Source organism: Talpa europaea (assembly GCF_964194135.1).
Source record: "Talpa europaea genome assembly, chromosome: 7".
NCBI classification, from domain to species: Eukaryota; Metazoa; Chordata; class Mammalia; order Eulipotyphla; family Talpidae; genus Talpa; species Talpa europaea.
In genome coordinates this window covers 2,737,677-2,765,103 of record NC_140074.1, presented here as the reverse complement: position 1 = coordinate 2,765,103, position 27,427 = coordinate 2,737,677, and the positions used below count along the sequence as shown (strand labels likewise).

The 27,427-nt window shown below is 58.3% G+C and overlaps 1 protein-coding gene across 4 annotated transcripts in view; it reads left to right on the top strand.

The window, feature by feature from the left end:
• Positions 1–23,339, top strand: part of PRRC2B (proline rich coiled-coil 2B) — a gene marked incomplete at both ends in the record, with an annotated part of 50,676 nt that extends 27,337 nt beyond the window's left edge. Inside the window, 19 exons of one of the 4 annotated variants that reach the window (XM_084237609.1) lie at positions 983–1,175; positions 5,618–5,837; positions 6,550–8,616; positions 9,694–9,893; positions 10,402–10,547; positions 10,920–11,058; positions 12,388–12,470; positions 12,939–13,124; positions 13,250–13,447; positions 13,865–13,951; positions 14,497–14,601; positions 14,704–14,896; positions 15,619–15,716; positions 16,595–16,722; positions 17,210–17,450; positions 19,355–19,531; positions 20,086–20,177; positions 21,973–22,054; positions 23,208–23,339. In XM_084237609.1, the coding sequence (XP_084093735.1) occupies positions 983–1,175; positions 5,618–5,837; positions 6,550–8,616; positions 9,694–9,893; positions 10,402–10,547; positions 10,920–11,058; positions 12,388–12,470; positions 12,939–13,124; positions 13,250–13,447; positions 13,865–13,951; positions 14,497–14,601; positions 14,704–14,896; positions 15,619–15,716; positions 16,595–16,722; positions 17,210–17,450; positions 19,355–19,531; positions 20,086–20,177; positions 21,973–22,054; positions 23,208–23,339 (4,767 nt within the window). Of the gene's footprint in view, positions 1–982; positions 1,176–5,617; positions 5,838–6,549; positions 8,617–9,693; positions 9,894–10,401; positions 10,548–10,919; positions 11,059–12,387; positions 12,471–12,935; positions 13,125–13,249; positions 13,448–13,864; positions 13,952–14,496; positions 14,602–14,703; positions 14,897–15,618; positions 15,717–16,594; positions 16,723–17,209; positions 17,451–19,354; positions 19,532–20,085; positions 20,178–21,972; positions 22,055–23,207 lie in introns of all 4 variants that reach the window. The other 3 variants (XM_084237608.1, XM_084237610.1, XM_084237611.1) reach the window with 3 other exon arrangements.
• Positions 23,340–27,427: the final 4,088 nt, after the last annotated feature.

Below are 27,427 nucleotides of genomic sequence, written 5' to 3'. Positions count from 1 at the left end.
TCCTCCTTTAAAGAAGAAAGATCTGCTTGGTCCGGGCAACATCCCGCGGAGTCTGCCAGATGGGCTGTCTGGCCGGCTTCCCTGGGGACCTGTGGTCTAGACAGAAAGAGGTGCTGCGGGTAGAGGCTGCAGCCCCTGAGCGAGCTGGCGGCCCGCGCTCAGTGATCTTGCCGATGTGCTCAACTGGAAGGTGCTGGTCCAGTGACTCAGGTCCAGGCCGGGTTTGGGTCAGCAGGCTGACAGGACGGGACCTCCTGGTCGCAGTGGGAAGGGTGTGACCGGGTCAGCCCTGGCGGTCACTCAGGCCGGGGAGCAGTGTCTGAAATGAACCCAGACTGGGCGCAGGTGCTTGGCTGCGAATGTCCTATGGGTGTTTATTGTGTTCATCCTTTTGAGTGGTGAATTTTCCACCCACCACATCTGGTAGCAGGGGCAAGGACACTTTGAGCTTGGCATGCAGTCTCTAAGGAGTCAGTGAGGGAGCAGCCGCCAAAGGCGAAGCAGCGCAGTGATGCTGAGCACCGGGCCCTTCCTGGGGCGTGCGGCGGGCTCCCCGGGGGAATTGCTGCTTGAGCAGAACTGCAGCTAGAGGAGGGGGAGCTGGTGTGGTTTAGAGGGGAGAGGAGCTTCTCTGGCATGGGCTGGGGTAGGCAGACATGTGAGGGGGAGGTGGAGCGGCAGGTAAGGGCAGGATCCTCAGCACTCTCCGTGTCACATGTGGCCTGTGGTAGATAAGCACCCAGCCATTCCAGGGGTGTGTGGGGTCCAAACGCAGACCACCTGGCCTATGCAGCAGAGGAGCATGTGGTCCGGCTGTCGTCCTCTGGACCACCCCTGCAGCTGTGGGGAAGGGGTGCAGCCTGGAGGCTGCCATCCATGGGACTGTCCCTGACTGGCTGCTCCCCCCCCACCCCCCAGTGTGCTGTGCTGAGTGGGCACCTGTCTGATACTCCTGGCTCACCGGCTCTCTCCCTGGCAGGAGCAGCTGTACAAGATGCAGCACTGGCAGCCCGTGTACCCACCGCCCTCCCACCCGCAGCGCACCTTCTACCCACACCACCCCCAGATGCTGGGCTTTGATCCCCGGTGGATGATGATGCCTTCCTACATGGACCCGAGACTCACGCCCACTCGGACCCCCGTGGACTTCTACCCCTCAGCCCTGCACCCCTCGGGTAAGCCCTGCTCCAGCGCCGGGAGAGCTCCACCCTGAGGGTGTTGCCTCAGGAGTTAGGCCCACCTGGATTCCAGTCTGGCCCCTTCCTCCAGTTACACAACCAGTCTGAACCTCAGCGTCCATGTTTGCAAAATGACTTTGTACAAAGAATTGAGACAGGCACTAAAAATTGCTCTCATTAATTTTTATGTCTGTTACATCCTGTGTCCTTTCCATTCTTGCTGTTCCATGTGCCTTTTCTTCCCATCCTTAGTCTCTCCCGGGATTCGTCTGTTCGATTTAAAAGCAGCTTTTGGTGTCTTGACTCATCTTTCGTTTGGTTTTTATTTCACGTATTTCTGCCTTTTCCTCCTCATTCTGCTTCCTCTTCCTCGCCTGTGTTCTTCTCTCGGGCTCCAGAGGCAGACTTTGCTGATGTTGTCAAGTGTCACCCGAGCTGTGGACTCCTACAAGGGTTTAGCTTTATTACGGTGTAATTCTAAATGCTAGTCTCACTTTTTTGATGATTTTTGATGGTGTGTTATAAATTTTCAAAATACAGAGTTTTAAGCTGAACTTTGTGTTGTTCATTTCTCATGTAGCTGCATTGTGGGCCAATAAAGGTCTCTGTGCTACAGATTGGGGTCCGCAAACTTTTCTTGTAAGCAGGCAGTAAGTATGTCAGGGTAGAGCAGCTACTCAGTTTTGCTCTTGTGGAATGAAAACGGACACCGGCAGTGATGCGTGGGTGAGTGGGGCTGTTTCCAGTAAAGCTTGAGTTGAAAAGCAGGTGCAAGGTGGGTTTCTCTCCAGGCCTGTCATGGGCTGCCCCGCCCCGAGCTGTGCTGCTTAGTCGTCGTCCAGGCTTTTCTCTGTGGGCTCTTAAGTGGTCTCTGTTCCAAAAGTCTGTTTGCTGAATGAAACGTGTGCATTCTCCAGTTTGATGTGGTTCATTACATTGAACTTCCTGATTCTGGTGTACAGTAATCTGTGATCGCCATAGTTTTTAACACCCTTGATCAGTTACTAAGACGTGTGTTTAAACCTGCCACCTGTGGGTCCTGTGTCACTTCTGCTTTATATCTGGGGGCGGCCGGCGACTTGTCCCTCCGTCATCATAGTCACGATGATGAGCATGCTTCCTGTTTGCTTTGCCATCATTCCAGCTTCCTTTTTTTTTCTTTTTTTTTTTTTCCCCCAAAAGATTTGTTTATTTTTATACAGGAACCGGGGTACAGGCCAGAGGCGCGGGAGGGTGAGAGAATTCACTAGAGACAGAGTGGGGAGCAGAACAGGCAGACTGAGGAAATACACTGAGAGGAGCAGCAGGTGAGACAGGAGAGGTCTGCCGCGCCATGTGGGACCCTCGCTGGCCGGCCGGGATCGAACCTGCACTGCGGAGGCTGCGGACAGCTTCACAGTGCGGTGCTCAACCGCCCGCGCCACCAGGGAGGCCCTCCTGTTTTCTTTAGATTAACATTTATTTGGGATTTCCCCCGCCCCCCAACTTTTTACTGTCAGTGTCTGAGCCTTTTCTTGGGGAGTGTGTCTTTGTAGGTACAAGATGTTTGTGGTTTTATCTGCTCTGAAAAACCTGTGACTTTATTGCTTTTATATTTACTTAATGGCTCTGTTATATTCAGGTTCCTGCTGTCTGTTTATCCTCCTTTTCTGTGCTATTTTTCTCTTACTTTGCTCGGATCAGATCCCCCTGCTCTCTGGTTCTGCTGTGCTGGTGGTCACGTTAGATGCTGATGTGCACCCCCACCACAGCAGGCAGTGTCCTCGCCCTTGTGCTGGCCCCTCCTCCCTCAGTCTCACTGATTCTTTCAGCCTAGAGGTTTAGCTCTGCTGCCTTTTTATGCCCACTGCCCCCCGCCCCCAAGTCAGTCATTGTACTTCTGCGCTTGCTCAGATTTGCCTTTTTGCTCCCTAGGTTTTTTTGCTGCTTTTTTCTTCTTCCGGTTAGGTTTAGTTTGTTTGTGAAGTACATTCTTTTGAACTCTTCAGGAAAGTCTTTGGCAGTAGATTTTCTTTGCCCCCAAAAAGTCTTTGTCCACCTTTCTCTTGAGTGGTGGTGCAGGTGGGCGTGGAACCCCAGGTTAGCAGCTGTGGTCAGTGCTGAGAAGCTGGTGTCCACTTTCTGCTGCTCCTTTCACTACTGAAAGTCCAGTCATCCAGGGATGAGCCACTCTTTTCTCTCTGCGCTTAAGGTCTCTTTGTCTTTGATTTCCTGTACTTGTCTTGGTGGGTTGTGTCTGCTTATGGGTCCGTGTTCTGCTTAGAACTTACTTCGTTCAGATCCAAGGATGTCTTCATCCATTCTGGAATATTCTCTTTTAACGATTGTTTAAGGAATATTGCTTTTCCTCATTCCTTTCATCCTAGGACTCCCACTAAGGTTATTTCCTGTCCTCTCATTCTGTCTTCTGAGCCTCCTACATGTGTGAGAGGTTACATGTGTGAGAGGTTATCTCGGAGCTGCCTTCTGGAAGATTCCTCAGAACAATTTTTCAGTTTTATTTTCTCTTCAGCTGTGCAGATCTTTTTTCTTTTTTTAAACTGTGTAGTGAGTTGTTATTACTGAAATTTCCCCCCCTCAAATCTGTTGTTATTTTCTTGTGTCTGTCTTTATTGACATAGCCCTTCTTTTGTGCCTTTAGCCCTTTTAAACATTTCCTAGTGCATTAGGGCGTGCCCTGTCTTGGGTAGCTGTGTGACCTATGGCCCTGCTAGGGCTCGTGGTCCTTCTGCTGGTGTTGTGGTGACTGGAGAGTTAGTTCATCCAGCAGAGCTCTCTACCTTCCCGTTTGCCTTTTAGTAGCCCTTTGGGCATCTGTGTCTTCAGCAGCGCCTCGGCTGTGGCTCCCTGCCCTGTGCAGCCAGGCTTCCCGTTCTCTGCGGGTTAAAGACCAAGCCTCAGGCTGCTCGGCCTGAGCCCCTCAGCCATGCCCCACGAAGCAGCAGCTTGTGCCTTGGGGTGCGGGTAGTGAGGGTTCCTGTTTTCTTGGGGACACAGCTCTGCATTTGTGGCAGGAGGGCCTCCTGGTAATCAGGCTGCCACCTGCCAGGAACCTTTAGAGGTGAGTGTGGGGCAGTGTGGGTCCTTTGACTGAGACCCTCCAGGCTTCCAGAGAGGCCTGGCCCATTTTGACTAGCGGAGCATAAAGATCATAGCCTTTGAACAGTGTGTGTTCACTCCCTGCCTAAAAAGAAAGACTAAAACACTGGCCTGTTTTCCTGGCTTAAAATACGGCCACAGGGAGATTCCCACATGGCGTGGCAGACCTCTTGTCATGCCCGCTGCTTCCCTCAGCAGTGGATTTCGGTCCTTCTGCCTGTTCTGTTCCCCGCTCTGCCTCTGGTGAACCCTCTCACCCTCCCTCCCGCCCCTCTGGCCTGTACCCCAGCTCTTGTATAAAAATAAAATTAATCTTTAAAAAAAAAAAATTGGGCAGACAAAAAGTTTTGGCTCTCTGAGCTTTGTGAAGAAAGTATTTGAAAGTCAGATTTTTTCCCCCACTGATACAGGCCCATTGAGACTTTACTGTCACCTGCCCTAGCCTGACCTTGTCATTCCAGTGAATGGACACAGAGACGAGAGGGCCTGGTTTCCCTGGTAGGATGAGATGGCATCCTTACAGTGCTCTCCTTACCCTGCTCTACTCGGGCAGTTAGCATTTAAAAGTGGCCACCATTGCTGCTGGTCTTGGGATTTAGAATAAAAGGCATTAGAACCAAAATTTCTGAATCTTATTCAGAATTCTTTCTGAATCTTATCTGGATCTTGAACTGGTGGCTGCCAGCTCCTCATTCTGTGTGGTCCCACTGTCTGGGTCTCTGTGCAGAAAATCTTGAGGCCTCCAAGGACACACAGGTTCTAGAACCACTGCTGACCCACCGGCTCCTCTAGCTCCTGGCCACATGATGACCCATCTAGCTGGAAATTTATGGTGTCCGTTTGCCAGTTTTACACCTCTTTCCTTCCACACAGGGACTTTTTTTTCCCTAAAGGTTAATTTATTGTTGCATACAAGAGCTGGGGTGTTGGCCAGAGGTGCAGGGGATTCACCAGAGGAAGGATTCACCAGAGACAGAATGAGGAACAGAACAGGCAGATCCACTGAAATACACTGCTGAGGGGAGCAGCGGGGAGACAGGAGAGGTCTGCTGCGCCATGTGGGTAGCTCCCTGGCCGGGGATCCATTTTGTGTTGCAGTGGCTGCAGATAGCTTCATAGTGCTGAGACAACCCCTTGTGCCACCAGGGAGGCCCCCACAGGGACTTTTAACGCAGGAGCTAAGATTGACTTGCATAGGCTTTGAACAGCCCTCTCAGAAAAGACCCGGAGGCCCATGAGGTTTAGGCAGGTAGGGTGCGTGTCACACAAGAGTGGGCCCTGATTGGGGGGTATAGCTCTGTGGATGCAGTGATGCTGATGGGTCTTCTGCCCCCTCTCAGGACTGATGAAACCCATGATGCCCCCTCAAGAATCCCTCGGTGGGACTGGCTGCCGCTCTGAAGATCAGAACTGCATCCCTCCGCTCCAAGAAAGAAAAGTGGCTGCCATTGATCCGGCCCCTGTGTGGAGCCCAGAGGGCTACCTGGCTCTGCAGAGCAAGGGCTACTCCCTCCCTCACCCCAAGTCCAGCGATACCTTGGCCATGGACATGCATGTCAGGTGAGACAGAACTTGGTCCTAGTGACCTGCAACCCAGGAAGAACTCCAGGTTCTAATTGAGTGGGCTCTGGGTGCAGCCCTTCCCAGGAGACACTGTTGGAGGGAGAGGGGCTCCTTCAAAAGGGTGCTGGTGCCCTCTGTGGGGGAGCATGTGAGGAGTGCTCGATGCTTTTGTGGGAGCGGCTCTTACCTGATGGCGGGACTTGAAGGCAGTGGAAAAATCCTGGGGTCAAAGGCCAATCTCAGCTGAACCTTGGGGGGGGGCATGGGTAGGTGGAGGCCTTGCAGGGAAGGTGGGGTTGAGAGTCATGGCTCTTTCCTGTGAAAGTAAAACAAAGTCAGCTGGCCCCTGCCGGCCCAGGCCCAGATGCTCTGCGGACTCCCAGGCTCCAGCGTGTTCTGTGCCCTCAAGGATCCCAGCTGCTCTCTGTCTCCGGGGTGGCCCGCCGAGTCCACCCAGCAGCCACTGCGTCTTCACTCTCTGGACTCCAGGGCCACCGACCAGCCGTGGCCCAGCCGCTCTGAGACCCCTTCAGAGATAGAGCAGATGTTGGTGCTTGTGGTTTTTTTTTGTTTTTGTTTTTGTTTTTCCTTTTTCTTTAAAAATTTTTTTTTTTTTCCTTTTTAAAACTAAGCTCTGTTTTCGTTCAGCATGGAAGCCAGGAACCAGGCTCCAATCACATTGACTGCTTTTTTTCTGGTTCCTTTTCAGGAATGAATGCTCTTACTCTGCCTCACCCGGAAGGTCCGGGGGCGTAAGTGCCCAGCGCGATCTCCTTGAGGAGAGAGGGGAGGAGTACTTGAGTGCTTTCGACAAGAAGGCCCAAGCAGACTTTGACAGCTGTGTCTCTTCTCAAAGAATAGGCCAGGAGCTTTTGTTTCCACCCCAAGACAATGTTCAGGAAGCAGGTGCTCCTGGGGGTCACACCCCAAACCTCCGGTGTTCCCCCCTGGAGCCTGACTTTGCCCCAGCTGAGAAAAAGCCAGAGTTTAGCAATTGGGATGTCAGCCCCCCTCCAAAGGCCGCTGACACAGCCAGCAGTGTTGAGAAGGAGGCGCCCCGGGAGGGGTCAGCCTTTAACAGCTCCTGGGGGAAGGAGGGTAGCCCCAACCAACAGCCACCTGTGGAGCCGGAGTGGACTCCTGAGCCCCGGAGCTCCGGCAGCCAGCACCAGGAACAGACCGGCAGGACCCGGAGGTCAGGGCCCATCAAGAAACCTGTCCTCAAGGCCCTCAAGGTGGAAGACAAGGAGAAAGAACTAGAGAAGATCAAGCAGGAACTGGGGGAAGAGGGCGCCCGCCTGGCCAGGAACAAGGGGGCTCATCAGGCAGAGGAGGACGAGGGTGAGGAGAACGACCCCACGCTGGCCAACACCCCCCCTTCCACCTCAGGGGGCCTGGGCCCTGCCCGTGCCGCCGCGGGGCCAGAGGACAGCAGGTCTGCGGAGGACGGCAGGCCCGAGAGGGCCTGGGAGACCAGAGCTTCCCGGGAGTCCAGCGACATCCCCCCAACCAAGAGAAATAACTGGATCTTCATCGATGAGGAGCAGGCCTTTGGGTGCAGGGGCCCAGCCCGGAGCCGCGGCCGAGGCTTTAGAGAGTTTACTCTTCGTGGCCGGCCAGGTGGCGGCAGCAGCGGGCTCTGCAGCGGTGGGGTCCTTGGGGCTCGGGGCATCTACAGCCAGAGGAGTGGCCGCGGCCGGGGTCTGCGTGACTTCGGTCAGCCCGAGGAGTTCCCCAGAGCCAAGCCCCGGCGGAGAGTGGCCAGTGAGACCCACAGCGAGGGCTCTGAGTATGAAGAGCTGCCCAAGCGCCGACGGCAGAGGGGCTCGGAGGCCGGGCCTGAGGGCTCGCTCCCAGAGAGGGAGGAGGGCCCCGTCACAAAGGCAGACTTCCGAGACTCTTGGCGCTCCAACAGGATGTACCCAGAGGACCACGGCAGTCTGGACGCTAAAAGCCGGGGCCCCCGGGCTTTTGGGCGCGCCCTGCCTCCCCGGCTGAGCCATTGTGGCTACGGGCGGCGGACCTTCGTGTCCAAAGAGTCGGCTCACTGGCAGGGCAAGAGTGCCAGCACCTCCTGGCAGGAGCCCTGTGCCCCTGACTCGTGTGGGCCCCGGCGCCCCCCCGACAGAGACTATACCCCAGACTCCTACAGACACACAGACTCTCTCGGTGCCCGGGCCTTCGAGGACAGCCGCCTGGAGGACAAGAGGTCCTTCTTCCCAGACGACCCGGCAGCAGATCCTGAAAATGCAGAGAACCGGCCCTTCCGGAGGAGGCGGCCCCCACGCCAGGACAAGCCTCCTCGCTTCCGGCGCCTCCGGCAGGAGCGTGAAGCCCTGGGCCTGTGGGAACCTGAGGACGAGTCCCACCTGCTGGCTGGTCAGTGGCTGGGCCGGGCCAAGCTCTGTCCTGGGGACAAGAGTGGTGCTGCGGGCCGCAGGTCGCCTGAGCTCTCCTACCAGAACTCCTCCGATCACGCCAACGAGGAGTGGGAGACGGCGTCCGAGAGCAGCGACTTCAGCGAGCGGCGGGAGCGCCGAGAGGGCCCTGGAGCTGAGCCTGACGTGCCGCCCGACGGGAGCCTGCCTGGGGCCGGAGTGGGCGAGAAGAAGGAGTTGGCCAAGAGGAGCTTCTCCAGCCAGAGACCCCTGGTGGACAGGCAGAGCCGGAAGCTGGAGCCGGGAGGGTTTGGGGAGAAGTCTGTTAGGCCAGGTGGTGGTGAAACTTCTCCCCGTTTTGAGAGCCAACAGAATGGGACGCCTTTGAAAACAAAAAGGTAAAACAAACACAAAACCCCAGGTTCTTTCTGTGTTGTCGTTCTGTGATGAAGAGTCTGGCAGCAGCACTCCATGCATGCCCCCACTGTGTGTCGGTGCGCTCGGCGGCCCCGGCCGCACCCCATGTGCGAGCAGCTGCCACACGCTCCTGCACCGCATGTCTGCTACTTCTGTGGCGTGTTGTCAGTGTCGATTGTTGTGTGGCTTGAGGAACAAAACCAAAAGACCCTGCCCCATGGTCCCTGTGATGCTGTCTCAGCCCCTGACCCAAGAGCTCAGCCTGTGTATCCTGGGGGCCCAGCGGGGAAGGGGGCTGGGGACCACTGATCCAGTCCCCCCGACTCCATTCGAGATGGCGCTTCCCAAGTGGCTCTGCTCTCCCCAGTAGGACGCAGCACCGCTGCGATAGAGCTGGGCTACTGGGGCCCGTGGGTGCCCCGGCTCAGAGCCAGAGGCCCTGGAGCGGCGGTTGTGTTGAGTGTTGGTACTGTGCCCCTGATGTGCAGAGACCACACTGCAGCACACACTGGCAGCCCCGTCTCCCCCTGTCATCTGCTGGACTTGGGGCACAGAAAGCTAGGGTGCCATTAACTCTTGTCCCCAGGGAGATAGACCAGGAGGATGCGAGATCTTACAGGTGGTGGCCTAGCCTCGATGTCCAAGCCCCAGATGCCAGGGCTTGGCTTTCCTTTTGCTTCCTCCCACAGGAGTCTTGCACTCAAGCCAAACCTGGGCGCCTGCCAAGCAGTCACATGGCAGGAGCAGGCTGCTCTGAGGCTCTGTCCAAGCAGTTCCCTCCTCTCATTCTGCTGGGTCAGGCACTCAGTGTGAGAGAAGGGATAGCAGAGCCCTGGGAGGGTCCAGGAGGGAGCGGAGTGCACACCGCCACCTGAGTGTGGCTGGGCTGACCCTCCACGTGGGCGCCCACACGATGATGCCCTGCTGCCAGTGAGTGGCCTCCGCTGGGCCAGGGCCGGTGAGAGGAGTGGATGCGGGCCAGGTGCTGTGTGCCTCTGTGGTGCCTCTTCCCATCCCAGCCGTGGTGGTTTGCTAACAAGATTCTCTTTCCCTTACAGGTCCCCAGAGGAGGCCTTGCCTGGAGGCCTTGGGGGCTGCAGTGGTGGGAGTGGTCATTATCCCCTGGAGCGGGCAGCCCATGGCAGCGTTGACATCCCTGAAGCCGCTTGTGAGAAGGCAGAGAAGGGAGCCCAGCTGGCTGCGCAGAGGGCTGGCGAGCAGGGCGAGGCCATGAAGCAGTTTGACCTCAATTATGGAAGTGAGTCAATGCCTCTTCTGGGAGGACGTGCCCAGGCAGAGCTATGGGCACAGCCCCTGGGGGCGTATTTGCCTTTTCTCTGAGGGCTACTGGGGCAGGTGCTGGGCTGTTTCGGGCGTGAGCAAAGCAGGCAGGCTTTCTGCCCTCGTGTTGCCCACGGCCTTGATGAGCCCAGCTTTAGGAGGCCTGGGGAGTGGTTAGTCTGAGGTCGTGTGGCTGTTAGGAGCAGCGCTGGCATGGAGAGCGTCTGTGTCAAAGACTGTTCTCTTAGCCATGGTGCCCCTGGTTTGAGTAGGTGGTGTGTCAGGGGTGTGCAGGGTGTCGAGGTCACAGATGGATTCCAGGGACCCTGGTGCGCACCAGGGTTCCTGGGTGGTTCCAGGCCGGGTGGCTTCTGAGCTGAGCCTGCTCTTTATCCTCCAGTGCCCAGAAAGGTGGGGCAGGTACAGGTATTCTTGGCTTCTGATCAGTGGAAACTCTGTGCCTTTCTCGTGACATCTTGGTTCAGGTGCCATCATTGACAATTGTGGGTCCAGCCCAGGGGAGGAGAGTGAGGTGGGCTCTATGGTGGGCGAAGGCTTCATCGAGGTCCTGACCAAGAAGCAGCGCCGCCTGCTGGAGGAAGAGAGGAGAAAGAAGGAGCAAGCTGTGCAGGTAGGGGCTGCAATCCGGCAGAGAGGGTGGAGGGACCTGGTCTGGGTGCTGGTGGGAGCACTGGAAGGCAGTGTAGGGGGCCAGGAGGAGGGAGGCATGCTTCTTGGCACACTTTACCTGCCAGCAACCCCATCCTATGGCCCGGTGGGAGTATACAGTGCTCTCCTGTGACCCAGTGAGGCCGCTGTCAGCTTCCCACTCCATCCTCTGCCCACCGTGCTCCTGGGGATAGGTGGGCAGGGCCTGGGAGACCAGTCCCTGTAGCAGTATCGGCGGGAGTGGTTTTGGTGCCCAGGATCCTCCTTCTGGCGGATCTGTGTCGCCCTGTACATGGCATCCAGGCTAGATGGCATCACCTTTTTTTCTCCTTAGGTGCCTGTCAAAGGTCGAGGACTCTCCTCCCGAATTCCTCCTCGGTTTGCTAAAAAGAACAATCTGTGCCTGGAGCAAGGTGATGTGGCTGTGCCTGGCAGCAGCCTAGGCACCGAGATCTGGGAGAGCAGTAGCCAAGGTAGGCTTGGGGCACAGCCGTCTCCGTGGCCAAGGGTGCTTGGGCCCCTCGCCAGAGCCACGGCTGTAGCCAGGCGGGTGCGGGTTCCAGCCACTTGCTCTGAACCAGTGTGAGATGCAGGTTTCCCGGCCTGAAGCCTGGAAGGAGAGCAGAATCCTCAGCGGCCCAGAGAGGGTGGGGAGAGAGCCCAGCCCAGGTCAGCCGGGTGTCGCTGGACTGTCCGCGGCAGCCCCTTGGTGCTCACTGTGTGGCGCTCTCTGAGGGGCTCCCGTGCGCTCTGTTGACACAGAAGGACAGCGCCGCTGAGGCTGCACGGGACCCACCTTCTGGTTTTGGGAAAATTGTTTTTGTGAAATTTAAAATAGAGGCTTTCGTATCTAAAGATAATTTTCTGATAACTTTTTGTTTCAAGATAGAAAGTCATTTCAGTTGAGCAGAATCTTGAATATCTTTGGTCAGGGGCCGGCGGGTGGATAAACATAGGCTTGGTATAAAAGAGGGACAGACGAGCTTGGCAGGGGGAGCTGGTACAGTTGGTCGTGCCCAGCTTATTTTTACACGGAGCACCCAGGGCTTGCAGGCATGTGGCCTGACGGCCTGGAGCTGGTGACGGATGCCCATGGCTCTGGTTTGTGGCTTGGTCCTCGTGCTTTATTGCACAGGCTGTCCTCTTGGTCCTGGTTATAATCTTGGTTCCAACACATTGCAAAATAACATTGGGCCATATTCAACTGCTTGGAAGGAAGTGCGATGATCTTTTTAATAAAGATGTTGGTAATGGTAATGGTAGTGCGTGGGAGTGATAGGAACCATAGTTTCAATGTTCAAAAATGCCTGCCTGCCAAGTGGCTAGCGGTGTGGCTATACCTGAGAGTTGCCCTCTGGGGTCCATCTTTCCCCTCCAGGATCCACGGTGTTCCGTCGGACTCTTGTGGGTGTGCCAGAGAGTACTTGGACCTTCCAGTAACATGGAAGGTCCATTGTTCTGCACTCAACCCATGGTTTGTCGGCATCTCGGGTCAGTGAGCTGGCATAGTGGTTGAGTGCTGGCCTGTATCAATCAAAGACCTTGTGGAAGCTGCCGGTTTGTAGGAATAAGTAGTTGGTTGAAGTGAAAGCTTAGACATAGTAGAGGTAGGATAACAGAATTCTAACAGGTGTGAATGAGAAGTTGCTGGTATGCTCCTGTGTGTCATCTCTGTTCACCGGTCTGTCCTTTGCAGGACAGGGAAGGCAGTTAGAGGACGTGGGCTTCTGTAAATTGTCCCAGAGCTTGTTTGTCCCAGCTGGTCGTTTTTCTCTGCCCTGACTCTGTCTTCCCCCTGGCAGCCCTTCCTGTTCAGGCCACGACCAGCGATGCTTGGACAAAAGCCGCCACTGCCTTCAACAGCACTGAATCCGGCTCTGCGGAGGTGAGCGGTGCTGCGTGACTCAGGTGCTGTGTCCATGCTCAGGATGTGCTTGGCTCGCTGGTCCCGGGGCCCGACCTGAGCTCTGCTCGGCTGCAGCAGTGGGGCAGGGCCAGAGGCCATTTCCGTAGTCCTGGCACATCAGCGGTCCTCAGTCTTCATCGCTGGTCTGTCGGAGGAGGGCCAAGAGAACCTACCCTGGGTGGGCGAGTGATAGAGCGGTTGTTAGACCTGGTTTGGGTCACAGGTGAAATGAGGGTGCCCTTTGGGTGCAGGGCCCCCTGTGTAGCTTGTAGTTCTGAACTTGAACTGGCCTAGGTGTGTCTGACCGTCTCGTCAGTCGTCAGGCCCGGTGGACAGGTCAGGACCAGTGCTGGCCCGAGTCATGCAGGGGCGCTCTCGGCCTCGCCTCTCCATCAGCGCGCGTGGAGTCGGGGTGGGCGTAACCCAGTTTGTGCTTGTGCACAGCAGGGTTTCAAGAGCAGCCAGGGAGACAGTGGTGTTGACTTGAGTGCCGAATCTCGAGAGTCGTCGGCCACCTCCTCGCAGCGCAGCTCTCCGTACGGCACGCTGAAGCCGGAGGAGATGGCCGGGCCCGGCCTGGAGCCCAAGGCGGACGGCCACAAGGAGCAGGCTCAGAAGCAGCCTGAGCCAAAGGTAGCCTGGAGGCCTGCCTGGAGGGGCCCTCGTCGTCTGCCTTCTTGCCCAGTTCCTGGCTGCTGAGCAGTTAGAGGTTGGGGTGGCTCCAGGCTGTGTGTCTCAGCTTCTGCTTTTCCATCAAGGATTCAGATCAAGGCTCAGCCCAGAGCAAGGAGCACAGGCCAGGACCCATCGGCAATGAGCGTTCTCTGAAAAACAGAAAGGGCTCTGAGGGCGCCGAGCGTCTGCAAGGACCCGCTGTCCCGCCGGTCAACGGGGTAGAGATCCACGTGGACCCCGTGCTGCCGGTGCCGCCCATCGAATTTGGAGTCAATCCAAAAGTGAGACTTTGATATCTCCCCCACCTCCTTATTATCTTCTGGTGTTTTTGGAGGGGAAGAGGCTTAGATAAGGCTGTCTCCCAGAAACAGCAGGGGAATGGGAGCGAAACAGAACTCCAGGGGCTGGGGGGGGGGGGGTTGGAGGGGGGTGCAGGTCCTGTTGAGCTGCCGTCCAGATTCCCTGCTGACATTAGCCGGATTCTCAGGCCTGGCAGTGACAACCTCCTGTCTCTGTTGCTCAGCGGGTGGCCCAGGCAGGGAGCAGGCCGCCAGTCTTTCCTGTGTGCCCTCAGAGCTCTCTGGCCACCTTGCTCATGCTGCCAGGCGGCCTTAGGAGCCCTGAGCCTGGATCTGTTACCGTGCCCTGCCGAAAGGTAAGCTGGGGTGATCTCAGCGGGCCATCTGCCTTGTCTCCAGGACTCGGATTTCAGCTTGCCGCCTGGCTCTGCCTCTGGTCCTGCGGGGAATCCAGTTGTCAAACTTCAGGACGCCTTGGCCAGTAACGTGAGTCTGTGCTTCCTCCTCCAGCTCTGTGGTCCTCTGACACCAGAGGAGACCGCCCAGCATGGCTTCCGGGGCATGACTCTGTCTCTGGCTGGTTCTGTCTGCTCGGGCCAGTAGCTCAGTGTCCCATGCCCAGCTTTGTGACCTTAACATGGGGTAATGTGACTTCTAAGGTTGGGCTTATATGACCCTTTGATTCTATAGTCTTCTGAGTTTCTGTGTGAAAATGCAACTTCTTAGTCCCAATCAGACGCTGAGGGGCACCCACGGCAGGAAGGGGCCTGGTGTGTGCTTTTGCTGACGTCTGTTACAGGGATCTCTTAGTTTCCGGGTGTGGGCCTGAGACAGGACTTGGGGGTTGCCAGCCAGGAGGCAGGTGCCCCGGTGCTCCCAGTGGACCTGTTGACAAGGGCCATGTTGGAGGTGACCCCCACCCCCCCAGGACTGCAGCTGTCTGGAAGAGGTCAGCTGTGGCCTCAGGAACGTTCGGCCTGAACTGGAGCTCACTGGTGATGCGCCACCACCCTGCGCGCTTGTCTCTCCAGGCCGGGCTGACGCAGAGCATCCCCATCCTCCGGCGTGACCATCATATGCCGCGCGCCATCGGCCTCTCCCAGATGTCCTTCCCCACTGCCGACCTCACTCTGAAGGTAACGCCAGCTCAGCCCTGGGCTAGGCCACCTGGGTCCTGAACTCGGGGGGGAGCACTGCTTCCTTGGTGGTAACTTGCACCCCTCCCCTTGCTTCTGAAGATGGAGTCTGCACGTAAAGCGTGGGAGAACTCGCCCAGCTTGCCTGAGCAGAGCTCTCCGGGGGGCACTGGCTCCGGCATCCAGCCTCCCTCCTCCGTGGGAGCCTCCAGCGGAGTCAACTACAGCTCCTTCGGGGGAGTGTCCATGCCGCCCATGCCTGTGGCCTCTGTGGCACCTTCTGCTTCTCTTCCAGGTATCTCATTCTTTGCTCTGGGTTGATGACCTCAGCACCACCCCTGATATGAGTGGAGTAGACGGGGTGGGCTTATTTCTAGGCGGGGTGGTCAGCACTTCCTTGAGCTACTGAGTCTAGCATTTCTTGCCCCAGCCTTCCCCTCTGCTGGGAAGTGGGCCTAGGCCAGGTCTCCACCTCCCAGACCCAGGAGCGAGGGAGCAGCCAGCAAGCCCACTGACCCGACTGGGTCCAGTGAGTGGCTCGCCTCTGGGCCCAGCTCCCTCCTCTCTGCAGCAGGATGAGCATGGAGGGCTTTCCGAGGGCCCGTGTGCTCCGGGTCTCGCTGTTGGTGTCCCAGGGCTAGGCAGGGAATTTGATGCCCAGCTACCCACGTCCTCATGATGCAAGTCCAATAGATCCTTCTAACCTCCACTGTGGACTCAGTAGCAGGGAGATGGAGAGGAATGTGACAGAGACCGAGGCAGCTGTTTCCTCGACCCCTTCCTTCCTGGGTGTGTGGGGCAGTGGGGTGGAGGGCTAAAGCCCATTCCACTACCCCATCCCACCCCTGGACCCCGACTCTGCACCCACAGCCAGGGTGTCCTCAGTGGGATGGGGTGCTGGCTCTGCACACCTCCCCCCACCAAGACCCAGGAAAGAGCAGGTGAAAAAGGCCTCCCAAGAGGCTTTCAGGAATAATGAAACTTGATCCTTTTCTCTCTCCTGGATTTTGTTTCTAGGTAACCACCTGCCACCTCTGTACCTGGATGGCCACGTGTTTGCAAGTCAGCCCCGGCTGGTTCCTCAAACGATACCTCAGCAGCAGAGTTTCCAACAGGTGAGGCCAGCAGGCCAGGTGGACAGGGAGCAGCACAAGGCGTGGTCACTTTCTCCAGCCGCTGTCAGTCTCTTGTTCTGTACTCCACCTAATGCCCAGCACCTGGCATCTCCGACAGCAGTAAATGTTCACCGCATGAGTAAACGCAAGTCGAGGAGGAGGAGTGGAGTTCAGTGTTCCAGGCTCTGCCTAGTTTCCCTTCCTTCAAGTTCTCCTTCCTGTGTCCTAGCTGGGGAATTAGCTGAGACGAATTCTCTTTGGTGGTCAGGTGTCCTTCTGATGAAGAGAAGAAAGGCCTAGACCCCAGGCCTGGAGGCCTTAGAAAGAGGTAGTTTTAGCAGCCAGCAGGGTTTGTGTGTATGCTGGATTGGCCATGTTCTGTGCTGCAAGGGGATGGATTTTGGAAGCTGGTGCCGGGCCTGCCGCCTGGGGCGGCCTCCCCAAGCCCCCAGCCCCCTATGCCGGGAGACCAGGGCGGTGGGACTTGCGGGCAAAGCGGGACCCCAATCCCAGGGCAGCGGACATGAACTCTTCTTCAAACATATTCCTTAATGTTTCAAAGTGCTTAGTTTTCGACCTGCCTGGGTCACACTTCCTGTGTCTTCTCTGTGCGTCTCCCACTCACCCTGCGCCTCAGGTGCGCTGTGTTGATGGTGCGGCCGGGGTCCGTCCGCGGTGCTGTGCAGAGCCCCAGCACCATGGTGTGGGGTTGGCGCCAACTGCTTTTCCCCAAGAGTAAGGGATGCACTGGAAGGACACAATAGAGTCTGCATTAGGGGCGGTGTTCCCGCTGCCACCTGGAGGGGCCGGGGGGCGGGGCAGGGGTGGGGACCGGGCTTCAAGAGCCCGCCTGTGACCGCCTGGCTTCCCGCCCGCAGGCTGCGGCTGCCCAGCAGATCCCCATTTCCCTGCACACGTCTCTGCAGGCTCAGGCCCAGCTTGGACTGAGGGGCGGGCTGCCTGCCTCCCAGTCTCAGGAGATCTTCAGCTCCTTGCAGCCCTTCAGGTGAGGCGCAAGGGTGTGGGCAGGTACAGCTGCGGCTCTGTGCACTCGCTTCTGCCTGCTCTCGCTTCCTGCTCCCCTCCCTGGGTGAGGGCGGGGTGGGGGGGGAATGGGGGAGGGCGGGCTCTGAGCTTCTGCATAGCTCTTGTTAACTGCGGCAGCATAGGCCATGGTGGGCCTTGCTTTCCTCTCCAGGTTTCCCTCGCTCGCGCGTGCGCACTCTGGCAGTGGATTTCCTGGGCCTCGTGCAGCCTGGTTGTGTCTGTTTGTTTAACCCGGCGTTGCTCAAACTCTAAAGCAGCAGCATCAACACTTTCTCAGAGTTAGTTGAGAAATGCAGGTTCTCAGGCCACACCTTCAAGCCTCTGATTCGGCTCTGGGGGCAGTGGACTCTTCTGCCAAGCCTTGCCTGGGATTCTGGTTGCCTGGTCCACATCTCACTTGCTTTTGAGATCTGCCCATGACCCCGGTCCTCTGTCTGCCTTTACAGGTCTCAGGTGTACATGCACCCCAGCCTGTCACCGCCCAGCACCATGATCCTCTCGGGAGGCACGGCTCTGAAGCCCCCGTACTCGGCGTTCCCGGGCATGCAGCCCTTGGAGATGGTGAAACCCCAGTCGGGCTCGCCCTACCAGCCCCTGAGCGGGAGCCAGGCCCTGGTCTACGAGGGGCAGCTTGGCCAGGCTGCCGGCCTGGGTGCCTCCCAGATGCTGGACTCGCAGCTCCCGCAGGTCAGGAACTCCCCACACCCCAGGGTGCCACCCGCCTTCTTTTATGGCTGGTTTTTCTCCTGTTCCTCTCGAGGCGTGCTGACATGCATTCACGTCCCCAAGACTTGGCTTTCCCCTCGGAACTCGGCTTTACCACCGCTTCTTCCCCCTCTCGGGCCGTGGTACTTGGGGCTGGGGTCCATGGCGACCACGCTCCCCCCTTCCTGAGCCCTCTCCGGCTCTCCATCTGCGGTGAGCGCCTTGTGGCTGGTCCAGCCTTGCCCCTTGTCCCCTCTCTCTCCCCTGACGCGCTGGCCATAGTGGGTGCGCTCTTATCCTCTGTTGGCCCCTGGCTCCGTCTCTCCCTCCACTGTCCTATGCTAGTGCTTCGTGCTGTCAGTGTAAACGGTACCCCCGGCCTTTGTGCCCATGAGCCCTGTCCCCCCAGTCCGGGGCCACCTTGCCTAGCCCATCTCCGACCTCCTGGCTGCAATTGCGGATCTGTGGCTTCCTCCTGGTTGCCTCCTACCCCGCCAGCAGCTTCCTGTGTCACCAGGGAGGTAGACGCTGCAGCCTAAAGGGGGATTGTTCGAGCTCTGCCACCTGTGCTGCAGCTGCCGCCCTCCACACAAGCGCTGGCAGCCGCACAGCCTCCCTTGCCACATCAGCCTGTGGATGCGCCACCCCACTCTGACCACGTCCCCGCCAATCCCCTTTGCAGCCCTTTCTGAGAACACCAGTAAATGCCACGCGTGTGCCTGAGCCCAGCGGCCGGTTCTTAACCCTCCCACTACTGCCCGGCGGCAGCACATGGCCCTGCAAATCCCCCTCTTCATTGCTTACAAGGACACCCCTGCAGCCCCTGAAGCCTCTTTCCGGCCTCCTGTGCCGTTTCTTCCTCACAGCCCAGTCTGTAACGGCCAGTGTGCCCCTGGGCCTTGTCCTCAGACCTTCCTCTCGCCCTGCGGCTCTGAGTCCCATCCACATCCTCACAAATGTGTGTCTGCAGCCCATTTGTCTCGGGCCTGCCCTCACGCCCAGCACCTTGCACTGAGCATGCGCTCTGGAACTCGAGCCCTTTCCCGTCCTGGACCTCTGGGTGTCCGGCTCTGCCTTTTACAAGTGTCAGGATCCAGCCTCTCGCCTCCCTTCCCGCCACTCTGAGCACACAGGCGCTCCTGCCTCACCTCTCTGCCAATGCCCGTGGGCCCAGCAGTCCACTCCCAGCTCAGCAGCCAGGGCTTTCCTTTAACAACAGAACAGGTGATGCCACACTTGGAAGAGGGCGCCACTCCCCTCCCTTCACCCTACACCTGTGGGGGCAAGGAGGAGCTGGGCCTGGAGCAGGCGGCTGCGTGTCTCTGTGATGCCATACCAATAGATCCTTCTGACCCTCCTCTGTGCACTCCTAGCAGGGAGATGAAGAGGAACATGACTGAGAGACGGAACGTGGCCCCCACCCCTGTCCTGGGGTCTCCGGCTCCACCTCCCTCCTCTCACCCACCTCGTCCTGGACCTGACCAGTGGTCACTCAGGCCCTGCGGTCCCCCTGCTCTTCCACAGTTAGCTTCAAAAGGGTCTCAGGTGCCCCAGTTTGGTTCTGGGCCTGAATCCTGGAACCCAGTTGGAGCTGCTCTGTGTTACCTCCAGAGGCCACCGTGAAGGGTCACCTTGCGCTCCGTGGGGCGATGGTGGGCTCCCGTGCTGCCCAGCGTTAGGGATGCTCAGTTATTTCTTGAGGCCCACCTGGCTCGCCCACCCCCATCCCCTCTGCACCCTGAGCAGCTGCGGCTGGGCTCCCCACCGTGTGGCTGTCTTTGTTTGAGATGCACAAGTGTGTGCCCTGGGCTGTGTGTGTCAGCAGTGGTGTGTGGCTTTCCCCCAGCATCTGTTCCTGCCCCCTGACTGTCCCTGTTGCCCAGCAGCTGACCATGCCGCTGCCTGGCTCCCAGCTGCCTCTGCCTCGGTACGGCTCCGGGCAGCAGCCCCTGATTCTGCCACAGTCCATTCAGCTGCCACAGGGGCAGAGCCTATCTGTCGGGGCCCCCCGAAGAATCCTTCCACCTGGGTCCCAGCCTTCAGTCCTTAACACCAGCAGAGAGGTAAGGATGACCCTGGCTGCGGTCCTGGGATGCATCTTCCTGGGGTAGTCCTCAACCTGTTGGGGCGGAAGAGGCCAGCAGTCTGAGATGCAAGCCCTGCTCGTGGCGGGGGGTCTTGGAATCCCAGGCGGGACCCCTTGTTGCACCCAGGTGCTGCGAGGTGGCATGAAGGGGGCCTGAGTGCCCTGGGGCAGGAGGGAGGTGCACGTCTGTTGGGGTCTTGCCAAGGAGCCTGTGGACCCCATGCAGGTTATGCTGGCGTCGGAGGCTTCAGCTGCCCTCCTTGCCAGCTCCTGGGGCCGAGGTGGCGCCACCTTCATGCAGCCGGTCCCGGCCATGGAGTAGTTGGCCTCCCGGGCCTCTCTACAGAGGCCAGGACTCTATTGGACGGTCCTGTTCCTATGAACAGCGCCCACCCCCCACCCCCGGCGGACTGGAGCCAGGGAATGCAGAGTCCAGGAGGAGACGCAGCTCCGTCATTCCTGCCCAGCACGGCTTGGCTCAGGCTGGCTGTGCAGGGCCAGTGTGACAGCCTGTTGCTTTTTGGTCTGTAGTCCTCTCAGATGGAGATGAAGGGCTTCCACTTTGCCGACAGTAAACAGAATGTTCCTTCAGGAGGCTCCGTGCCATCACCACAGACCTACAGGTGAGGAGCCATCGCTGTGTAGCTGGGCACGTGCTGTCGCAGGGACACGGCTCCCGTGGGGCCCAGGGGCAGCAACCAGCATGGGGGTCCTCTCCGTAGACCTCTGAGCCCATGTTTTAAAACCACAGGGAAGCCAGGAATTGGGAAGGTGATTTTGAATTCTGTCATCATAAAATGCTCTTAATTGGGAGAACTTTCTGGAAAAGGAACAAGTCATGGTTTAATAGTGTCAGGGCTGACCCTGACAACTGTTTTCTCATCAGACTTTCAAAAAGTCACACACCCTGGGTGGGAAGAGACTTTCCTTTTCTTGCGGTGCTTCCCCTGAATTGGCCTCGACTATGCCAGGAATGATGGTCCTGAGCTCAAACCCCTTCTCTTGGCCTCCTCTGGGCCTACTCCTGCCCTCAGCTGGATTCAGAAGTGACGGTCGGGACAATGGTGGGGGTTCCTTCCTGTGTCGGCCGGCCAAGCCTTCTCCTGCGTGGCTGTGCCCTGACGAGGTGGGCTGTGGGCTATAGCGAGCTCTGGCGTTGCCCAGGGTTGGCCCAGCGACTCATCATGTTGGAAATTCTGGACACCCTCCTGTTTGAATGAGTGAAAAAGGTGTGTTGAGCTGCAGTACCCGAGAGGGGCTTCAGAGGCCTGCGGTCCCTCTGCAGGCGCACAGCACCTGGCTGACTCGGGACACTGGCCAGTCCCATCGGGTCTCGCTGAGCCAGCCCTGCTTCAGTCACTCTGTCCCCTGGGCGCACCAGGCCAGGTCCCCCGTCATGGCCTTGCAAACTTGGAAGTGTGTTTGCAGAGTGAATCTCCCGGTTTCGTCATCTTTCCTGTTTTCACTTACTTGACTTCAGCTTATTTTGTTTGAGAGTTTGTTTCCAACTATATTTTTCACATTGGCCAAAACAAAAGAATTGTAAGGGGGGGTGGGGAATGGACATGGGCACAGAACGATGAGAACAATGGGGGAGAAAGAAGGAAGCCTCAAGTATGCACAGGCTGCTCCCCCCCCCCCCCCCCCGCCTTAGGCAGCTCTGACTCCAGCAGCTGCGCCCGCGTCTGTGACGGCGCCTGTGGGTGCCGAGTGGGCGTGTTCTTTGGAGGCCTTTTGGGAAAGATAAACGTTCTTGGTAGCCTTTGTTTTGTTGGTGTTTTAGTGGGGCTAGGAAAATCGGTGTATTCGTATAGAGCGGTTTTGCTCATGTTTTTAGAAACAAGATGTCCAGGCATGCCCTGCAAACAAAAGGGTCCTGGGGTGGGGGTTCCCTGGGGAATAAGGCTCCTCCGTCCAGGGTTGAGGCAGCCCCCGCCAGCCCCGCCGAGCTCTGCATACAGGACTTACTACACTGTGGGACCACAGGATCTTTCTCCAGTGCAGCACTTAGTTAACCTCCAAACCCACTTGGGAAGACGCCAGACATTTTGATTTTTGTTGGCATTGTCCACACTGGCCCCTCCCGGAGCGAAGAGTGGACGGGCACCTGGCACACATCTTACGTGTCAGGGTCATAGACCTTTTCTCTGTATCTTTGCATCACGTTGGTTGGTCCAGACCCCCCCCTTGCACACACACTTGGCCAGCATTCCAGGAGAAGTCCGTGTGCCCGTAATGGGGCCCCTCAGCGACATCTCTGGGAGCTGGGGTTGCCCAGGCCCCTGAGCCCTGGCTTTCTGAGGCCTTTGTTTTCCTCACCATGTGGAGGCCGCGATGCCATCTAGCATGGCAGCGAGCTGGGCTTTGCTCGTTCCAGCGGTGACGCGCGTGTTCTCACCCTGCCTTTGGTTTTTTCAGGCCTAGCTCTGCTAGCCCCAGTGGGAAGCCCTCTGGACCAGCAGTTAACATGGGCTCTGTGCAGGGACACTGCGTTCAACAGGTAGAAGACGGCCTTCCAGACCCTCCGCCCGGACACTTAGGCCAGTCCCCAAGCGCCACGAGAGAAGGCACTGTCCACTCACTGCGTGCCCTTCTCGCGCTCAGAGCACGGCCCGAGCCAGGCAGTCCCAGCCCCCCTGGCGGAGGCCTTTCTCCTCTTGATGGGTGCCTGGATCCCTCCTTGTCCTCTGGAGAAGGCAGGATGCTGCTCCTCTGAGGAGGGGACACCAGAAGGTGGACGAGCCCCCATGGCCACTGGGGCTGTTAAGGCGCTGGGACGCGGTTAGGTGTGCAGCTCGCGCGGCGGGGCGCGGCCAGCCTGCGTGTGTGCGTGCGCGCACGTGCTCACGCTGGTCCGTGCAGTGTGCGTCCTGGTATTGGCCGGGTGGGGTAGGAAGGCGTGCTCAGTGTCGGCGCCCTCGGGCGCTGCTCGCCCCACTATCCCCTGCCCGCTCCAGAGCACCTGTGGGCGAGGCCCCTGCTGCTGCGGGCGGGAGCGTGTCCTTGCTCCTCACTTGGTTCCCTGAGGGTTGCTCCTGGAACTGCTGGGGCTGAGCTGTTAGAGCTTCCTTCCGGAGTGCGTCACTGCGAGGGGCTGCCGCTGGTCCCTGTGCACATGCCTTTGTGCAGAGCTTTGTGTTAACGGGACCCTGGCTGGGGACTCCACGGTCATGTGAGGGTCCTGGGGGGAGGTTTCCACAACAGGCAGTTGTCCGAGATCAGGGCGAGCCGAGTCTGCCTAGGGCCCCCCGCTGCCCCTCAAAGACAGAGGTTCTGAGACTCAGGGTTGCCCAGATTCCCCGGGAGGCTCTCTTTACTGTGGGGTGTGGGCATATGGATGGGAGGAGGTTCCTCAACCCGGATGTGCCACTGCTGTGCGGCCCCTTGAGCATGGCGAGTCCTCACCCCACCTGGTGTCAGCCCGCCTCTCTGGTCCCTCTCTTTTGCACGGTGGGGGTCGGGACACAGAGCTGTCCCTGCCAGCGTCCTTCCTGGGACAGCGGCTCCCGGGCCTGGTCCTGTGGCCGAGAATGGACTTGTTTCCGTAGCTTTTCTCTGTGATTCTGGAGCACGAAGGGGGCGGTGGGGACAACGTACCCAGATACGAGCTTCTGCCTGTGGTTCATCTTTTGTCTCTGTTCATCTGTCCAAAGGCAAAACGAGTGGATGAAAAACCCAGCCTGGGGGCCGTGAAACTGCAGGAGGCCCCATCAGCTGCCTCCCAGATGAAGCGAACCGGAGCGATCAAGCCTCGTGCAGTGAAAGTGGAGGAGAGCAAGGCCTGAGGTGCTGGGCCGCCCCTCGCCCCGCCTCGCCCCAGGACAGTGCAGCCAGTCCGAGGCTCGGGAACCTCGCGGGACCCTCCATCCAACCACCTGGCCCGGACTGAGAGACCTCCCTTCTCTGTCCGCTCCTGAAAGTCCATTGTTCAGCCAGCTTGCGCCCGTGGATGTACGGCATTGACCTGCTTGCTTTACTCTGAAACAAACAAGCAATCGACTCCGTTCCCATCTCCTCCTGGCCACCGGGACTGGCCCGACGACCTCTGCAGGGGGGCCCGCCCGCCCCCACCGGGAAAGGGCCGGCCCCGGCGGTCCTTCCCTCCTGCCCGCCTCCGGTCCCCGGGCATGGCGGGTTGGCGGCAGGGTCGTTTTAGTTCGAGGCTTTTTGTTTTAAAAAGCAGCCAAGGTTTTTACCAAGGGGAAAGGAAAACAAAAACACAAGCTCTGTCTGTATCGCAGAACTCTGTTCTTCGCCTCCTCACTGCACCCCAGCTGCTCCTCTCGTTCTCTTGAGCCTCTCTCGGGGTCGCCTGGTCCTCCACCGCAACAGCCGAAGAGAGGACTAGGAAAGCGCTCCTCCTGCGTGCTCGGCTGGCTAACCTCCCAGGCACCTGGCAAAAGGCAGGGGTGCTGGCTCAGGCCTGTGCCTGGCTCCCCCCCCCCCCCCCCCAGCCTGTGTCAGCTGCATGCTCAGAGCCGCAAGGCGCAGGGCAGGTGTCTGGCATCCCAGTGGGGTTCCCGCAGCTTGGTGGCACCTCAGAGCTTGTGGCCGCCCGGTGAAGAAGATTGTTGGCCTGAGAATTCCCACCCTGGACTTTGGGAAAACCCGTGGACACGCGACCACTGTGCCCGAGGTGAATCACTGGTGTTTTCCCGTTGTCCTGGACAACATGAGCTGGCGCCCCAGAGGCCTATCTAGTTCTGGGGCTCCCGTGACACACCCTTCTCCCTGAGCCTGTCCTTCCAACCCCTTGGGCAGGCGGCTCATGTGGAGAGCACGTGGGGACGGGATGTGGGCAGGGTCCTGGTTGGCATGTGGGAAGGCCTGTGGTCTGGAGGGCGCTGGGAGAGCTCCCCTTTCCTCCTCTTTAAGAGCTCCCAGCAGCTGGTCCCTAGTTGTGGGGACAGAGGTCCCATGCTGGGCAGCAGGGCAGACGGCAAGGCCCATGCAGCCTGGGCAGGCCCCCTCTAGCCACGTGTGTGTGTGAGCCATTTCATGCTGGCGCTGGCTTGTATTTTTAAATTAGAAATAGAAGGAAATCATCCCAGGTTCGGTCATTTCCAGGAGGTGAGGAAAGTGGCAGGTCTTGCTGGTGCTCTTTATAGTCGCAACCAGACATGACCTAGAGCGCGCTGCCTGCACTTCCGGGGTTTCTGGGAAGACCTGGACAGAGGAGCAGCAGCTGCAGTTCTGGCTCTTTAGCTCTGCAGACCTGGGAAACACGCACCTTGGGGGCACTGACATCACTTCCTGTCATTGTCCTTTGCTGCTTTAAGGAGCGAGCACCCACATCCACTGCAGGTGTCATCTGAAGAAGGGCTTGCTCCCTGAGGAGATGCTTTCTTCTTTGACCGATGGCTTGCCTTCCCTCACACCTTCTCTTTGTTTTAAAACTTTTTATCCCAAATCATTACTCTGAGGTCCCTTCTCAAAGGAAGGGGACCTCACTCCCTTGCCCACGTGCTCACCTGCTTCCCCCCCGCCAGCGCCTGCCTGCTGCCCCTCGGAGGCCCCCTCTCCCCACTGTTGCCTGTACCCTAGAAACAGCCAGGCCGGCTCACCCACTCCCAGGAACAGGAGCAGTCAAAGGAAAACCAGTTTCTTCATTTTGAAATTCAACAGAACAGTCCCGGATGCTGTTACAAACTCCAGATCTGCCCATCAGATGAAGCTGCCGTCAAGAGGGACAGCACTTCCTGCGTGAGGGGAAAAAAGGGTCCTCTTTTCTAGTCCCTTCTACCCTGGATCTACCCCTGCCCCCAATAAAAACAGAAAACACTAGAATTTATTTATATGTATTGATGTTGTAGGTCTAGGTGGAAAAAAAGTAAATGTTTCACTGCTCTATTTATATATAATGTCTGGATTATTCTGTGCAGGAAAGGCCAGGAAATTGCATGTGAAGTTGAGTGCGATCACCGCCTGTGTGTGCCCACGCTGCGGTCTCCTTCCCGCTAAGATACAGATTTTGAATTGAACTTGAGGGGCAGAGGGCTGTCCTGGGCCCTGCCTGCACCCCAACCTTTCCTTGGTCTGATTAAATGCAGTTTTTAGTGCGGAGATGTTTTTAAGGTGCAATATCCTCTTCCTTTCATGTGGTTTTAGAGTCAAGCGCCAAGTAATAGGAGGTAGGGTCTTATTTTGGTTTTAGCCCCATCCTTGGGAGGGGGCAAAGCCCCACAGAGAGTTCGCCTGACTGCTGTGGGGCCTTCGGCCGGCACAGGTGAAGACCAGCACCCGACCTTTGCTGCTGTCCCGGCTGGTGAGGGGTCAGCACTGCTGCCTGCCAAACGTGCCCTCCCGCCCGCATGCTGGCAGCTTCGCCCTGGCCAGTGGCCCTGCAGCAGTGTCCAGTGTCGCTGCTCAGTGGGTGCCATCCCGGAGCGTGGGGCCGTGCGTGAGCAGTGGCATCAGCCCACTGAAGACTTACCTGCCGGCTGCATTGGGTCTGGTTACTGTCCCTTCCCCTTTGTCTACATTACTGTTTTCAGACTTGGAACTAAAAACTCTGGGCTCTCTAGGTCCCTTCAGGAGTCAGACAAAGGATGATTCTATTACACGTTTAGGAAAAAGGGTTGGTTGAGTCCTAACGGCAGGCCACGGCCACGTCCGGGGATATTTGAATGTCTAGATACTGGCACAGGTTTTCTCCAGCTAGGCCCTCGCCCTCCTGTCTTCTGGATCTGCCTTCTAGACGGTTATTGCCGAGGTCTGTGACTGAGGCTGAGAGCCAAGGAGCTGCGGCGTGCCCGTGTGCAGGCGTGTTCGGAACTGGTCCACGTGGCAGCTGGTGGCTAACTGGCAAGCCCGACCTGCTGTCTGGTCCTCTACCCTGGCCGAGTAGCTGCATGTTGCTGCGCAAATCTGTATTTGTCCCTCTTCACTTCTCCACAGCAAGCCCGAGTTAGAAGCTCTGTTGGAAACAGCCATCCACCGCCAGGGACTATGTCACGAGTGGGTGACGCAGACCTCCAGAAAGCCGGCTCTTCCCGACTGAAGTGTGGCGCGCGCCTGACACGGAGCGCATCGGGCAGAGCAGCTAGTGCCCGGCCCAGATACCCTCAGGCCCCAGCCCCTGGCAACCGGGACCACCAGGGCGTGCCGCCTGCTGCTCACGTGTCCGCCCTGACTGGGTGGCGGGGCACCCTCCCAGACTGGAGTGTCCCCCTCCTCGGGGCCCTGGCTTCGGGTCGCTCAGAAGCCTCTGAGCGGAAACCTCTTCGGGCTCCGTGGGGGTGGCTTCGCCGTGGAAGGGGACGCTTTCCCCTGACCTTCCGACCTCATGCCTTGCATAGTAGAAAGGGTCTGGGGAGTTTTGGTTGCTGTTCCTGAGGGTTGTGTCTTGTTTTTGTTTGCTTTTACTTTTATTTCGGCCTTTCCCTCTGTCTTCATGTAGACCAGATATTTGAAAGGGCAGACGATGGCTAGCGGTGTAACGTGCAGCTTGTTTCTACATGACTTGGGGAAACTCACCCTGGGGGGGGTCGGGTGGTGGCGCCCCCGCCCGGCCCGGTCCCCGGACGGGGCGCGCCAGGCTGCCTCGCTGGGGCCCCACTATTGTTTCTCCTTTCAGATATGTGACTGTACTAGCTCTTTCCATATGAAAGAATTCTCCTTATTTAAATAAAAAAAAAGGAAAAACCACCACCAGAGCGGAGCATGCGTTCTTAGGCCTCGTGTGCCGCGCGCGTTTCTCGGGGTGCGCCGGGCCCCGGCTCGGGGTGTCCCCGGGGGCGCGGGGAGGGGAGGCCGAGTCGGGCCGGGGGGCGGGGCCGGGGGGCCGGCGCCGGCCCCGGGCGCGCGCCCCTCCGGCCCCTGCGCACGCGCGGACGCCCTCCCGGAGCGCGCACGCGCGGCCGCCCCGCGGGCC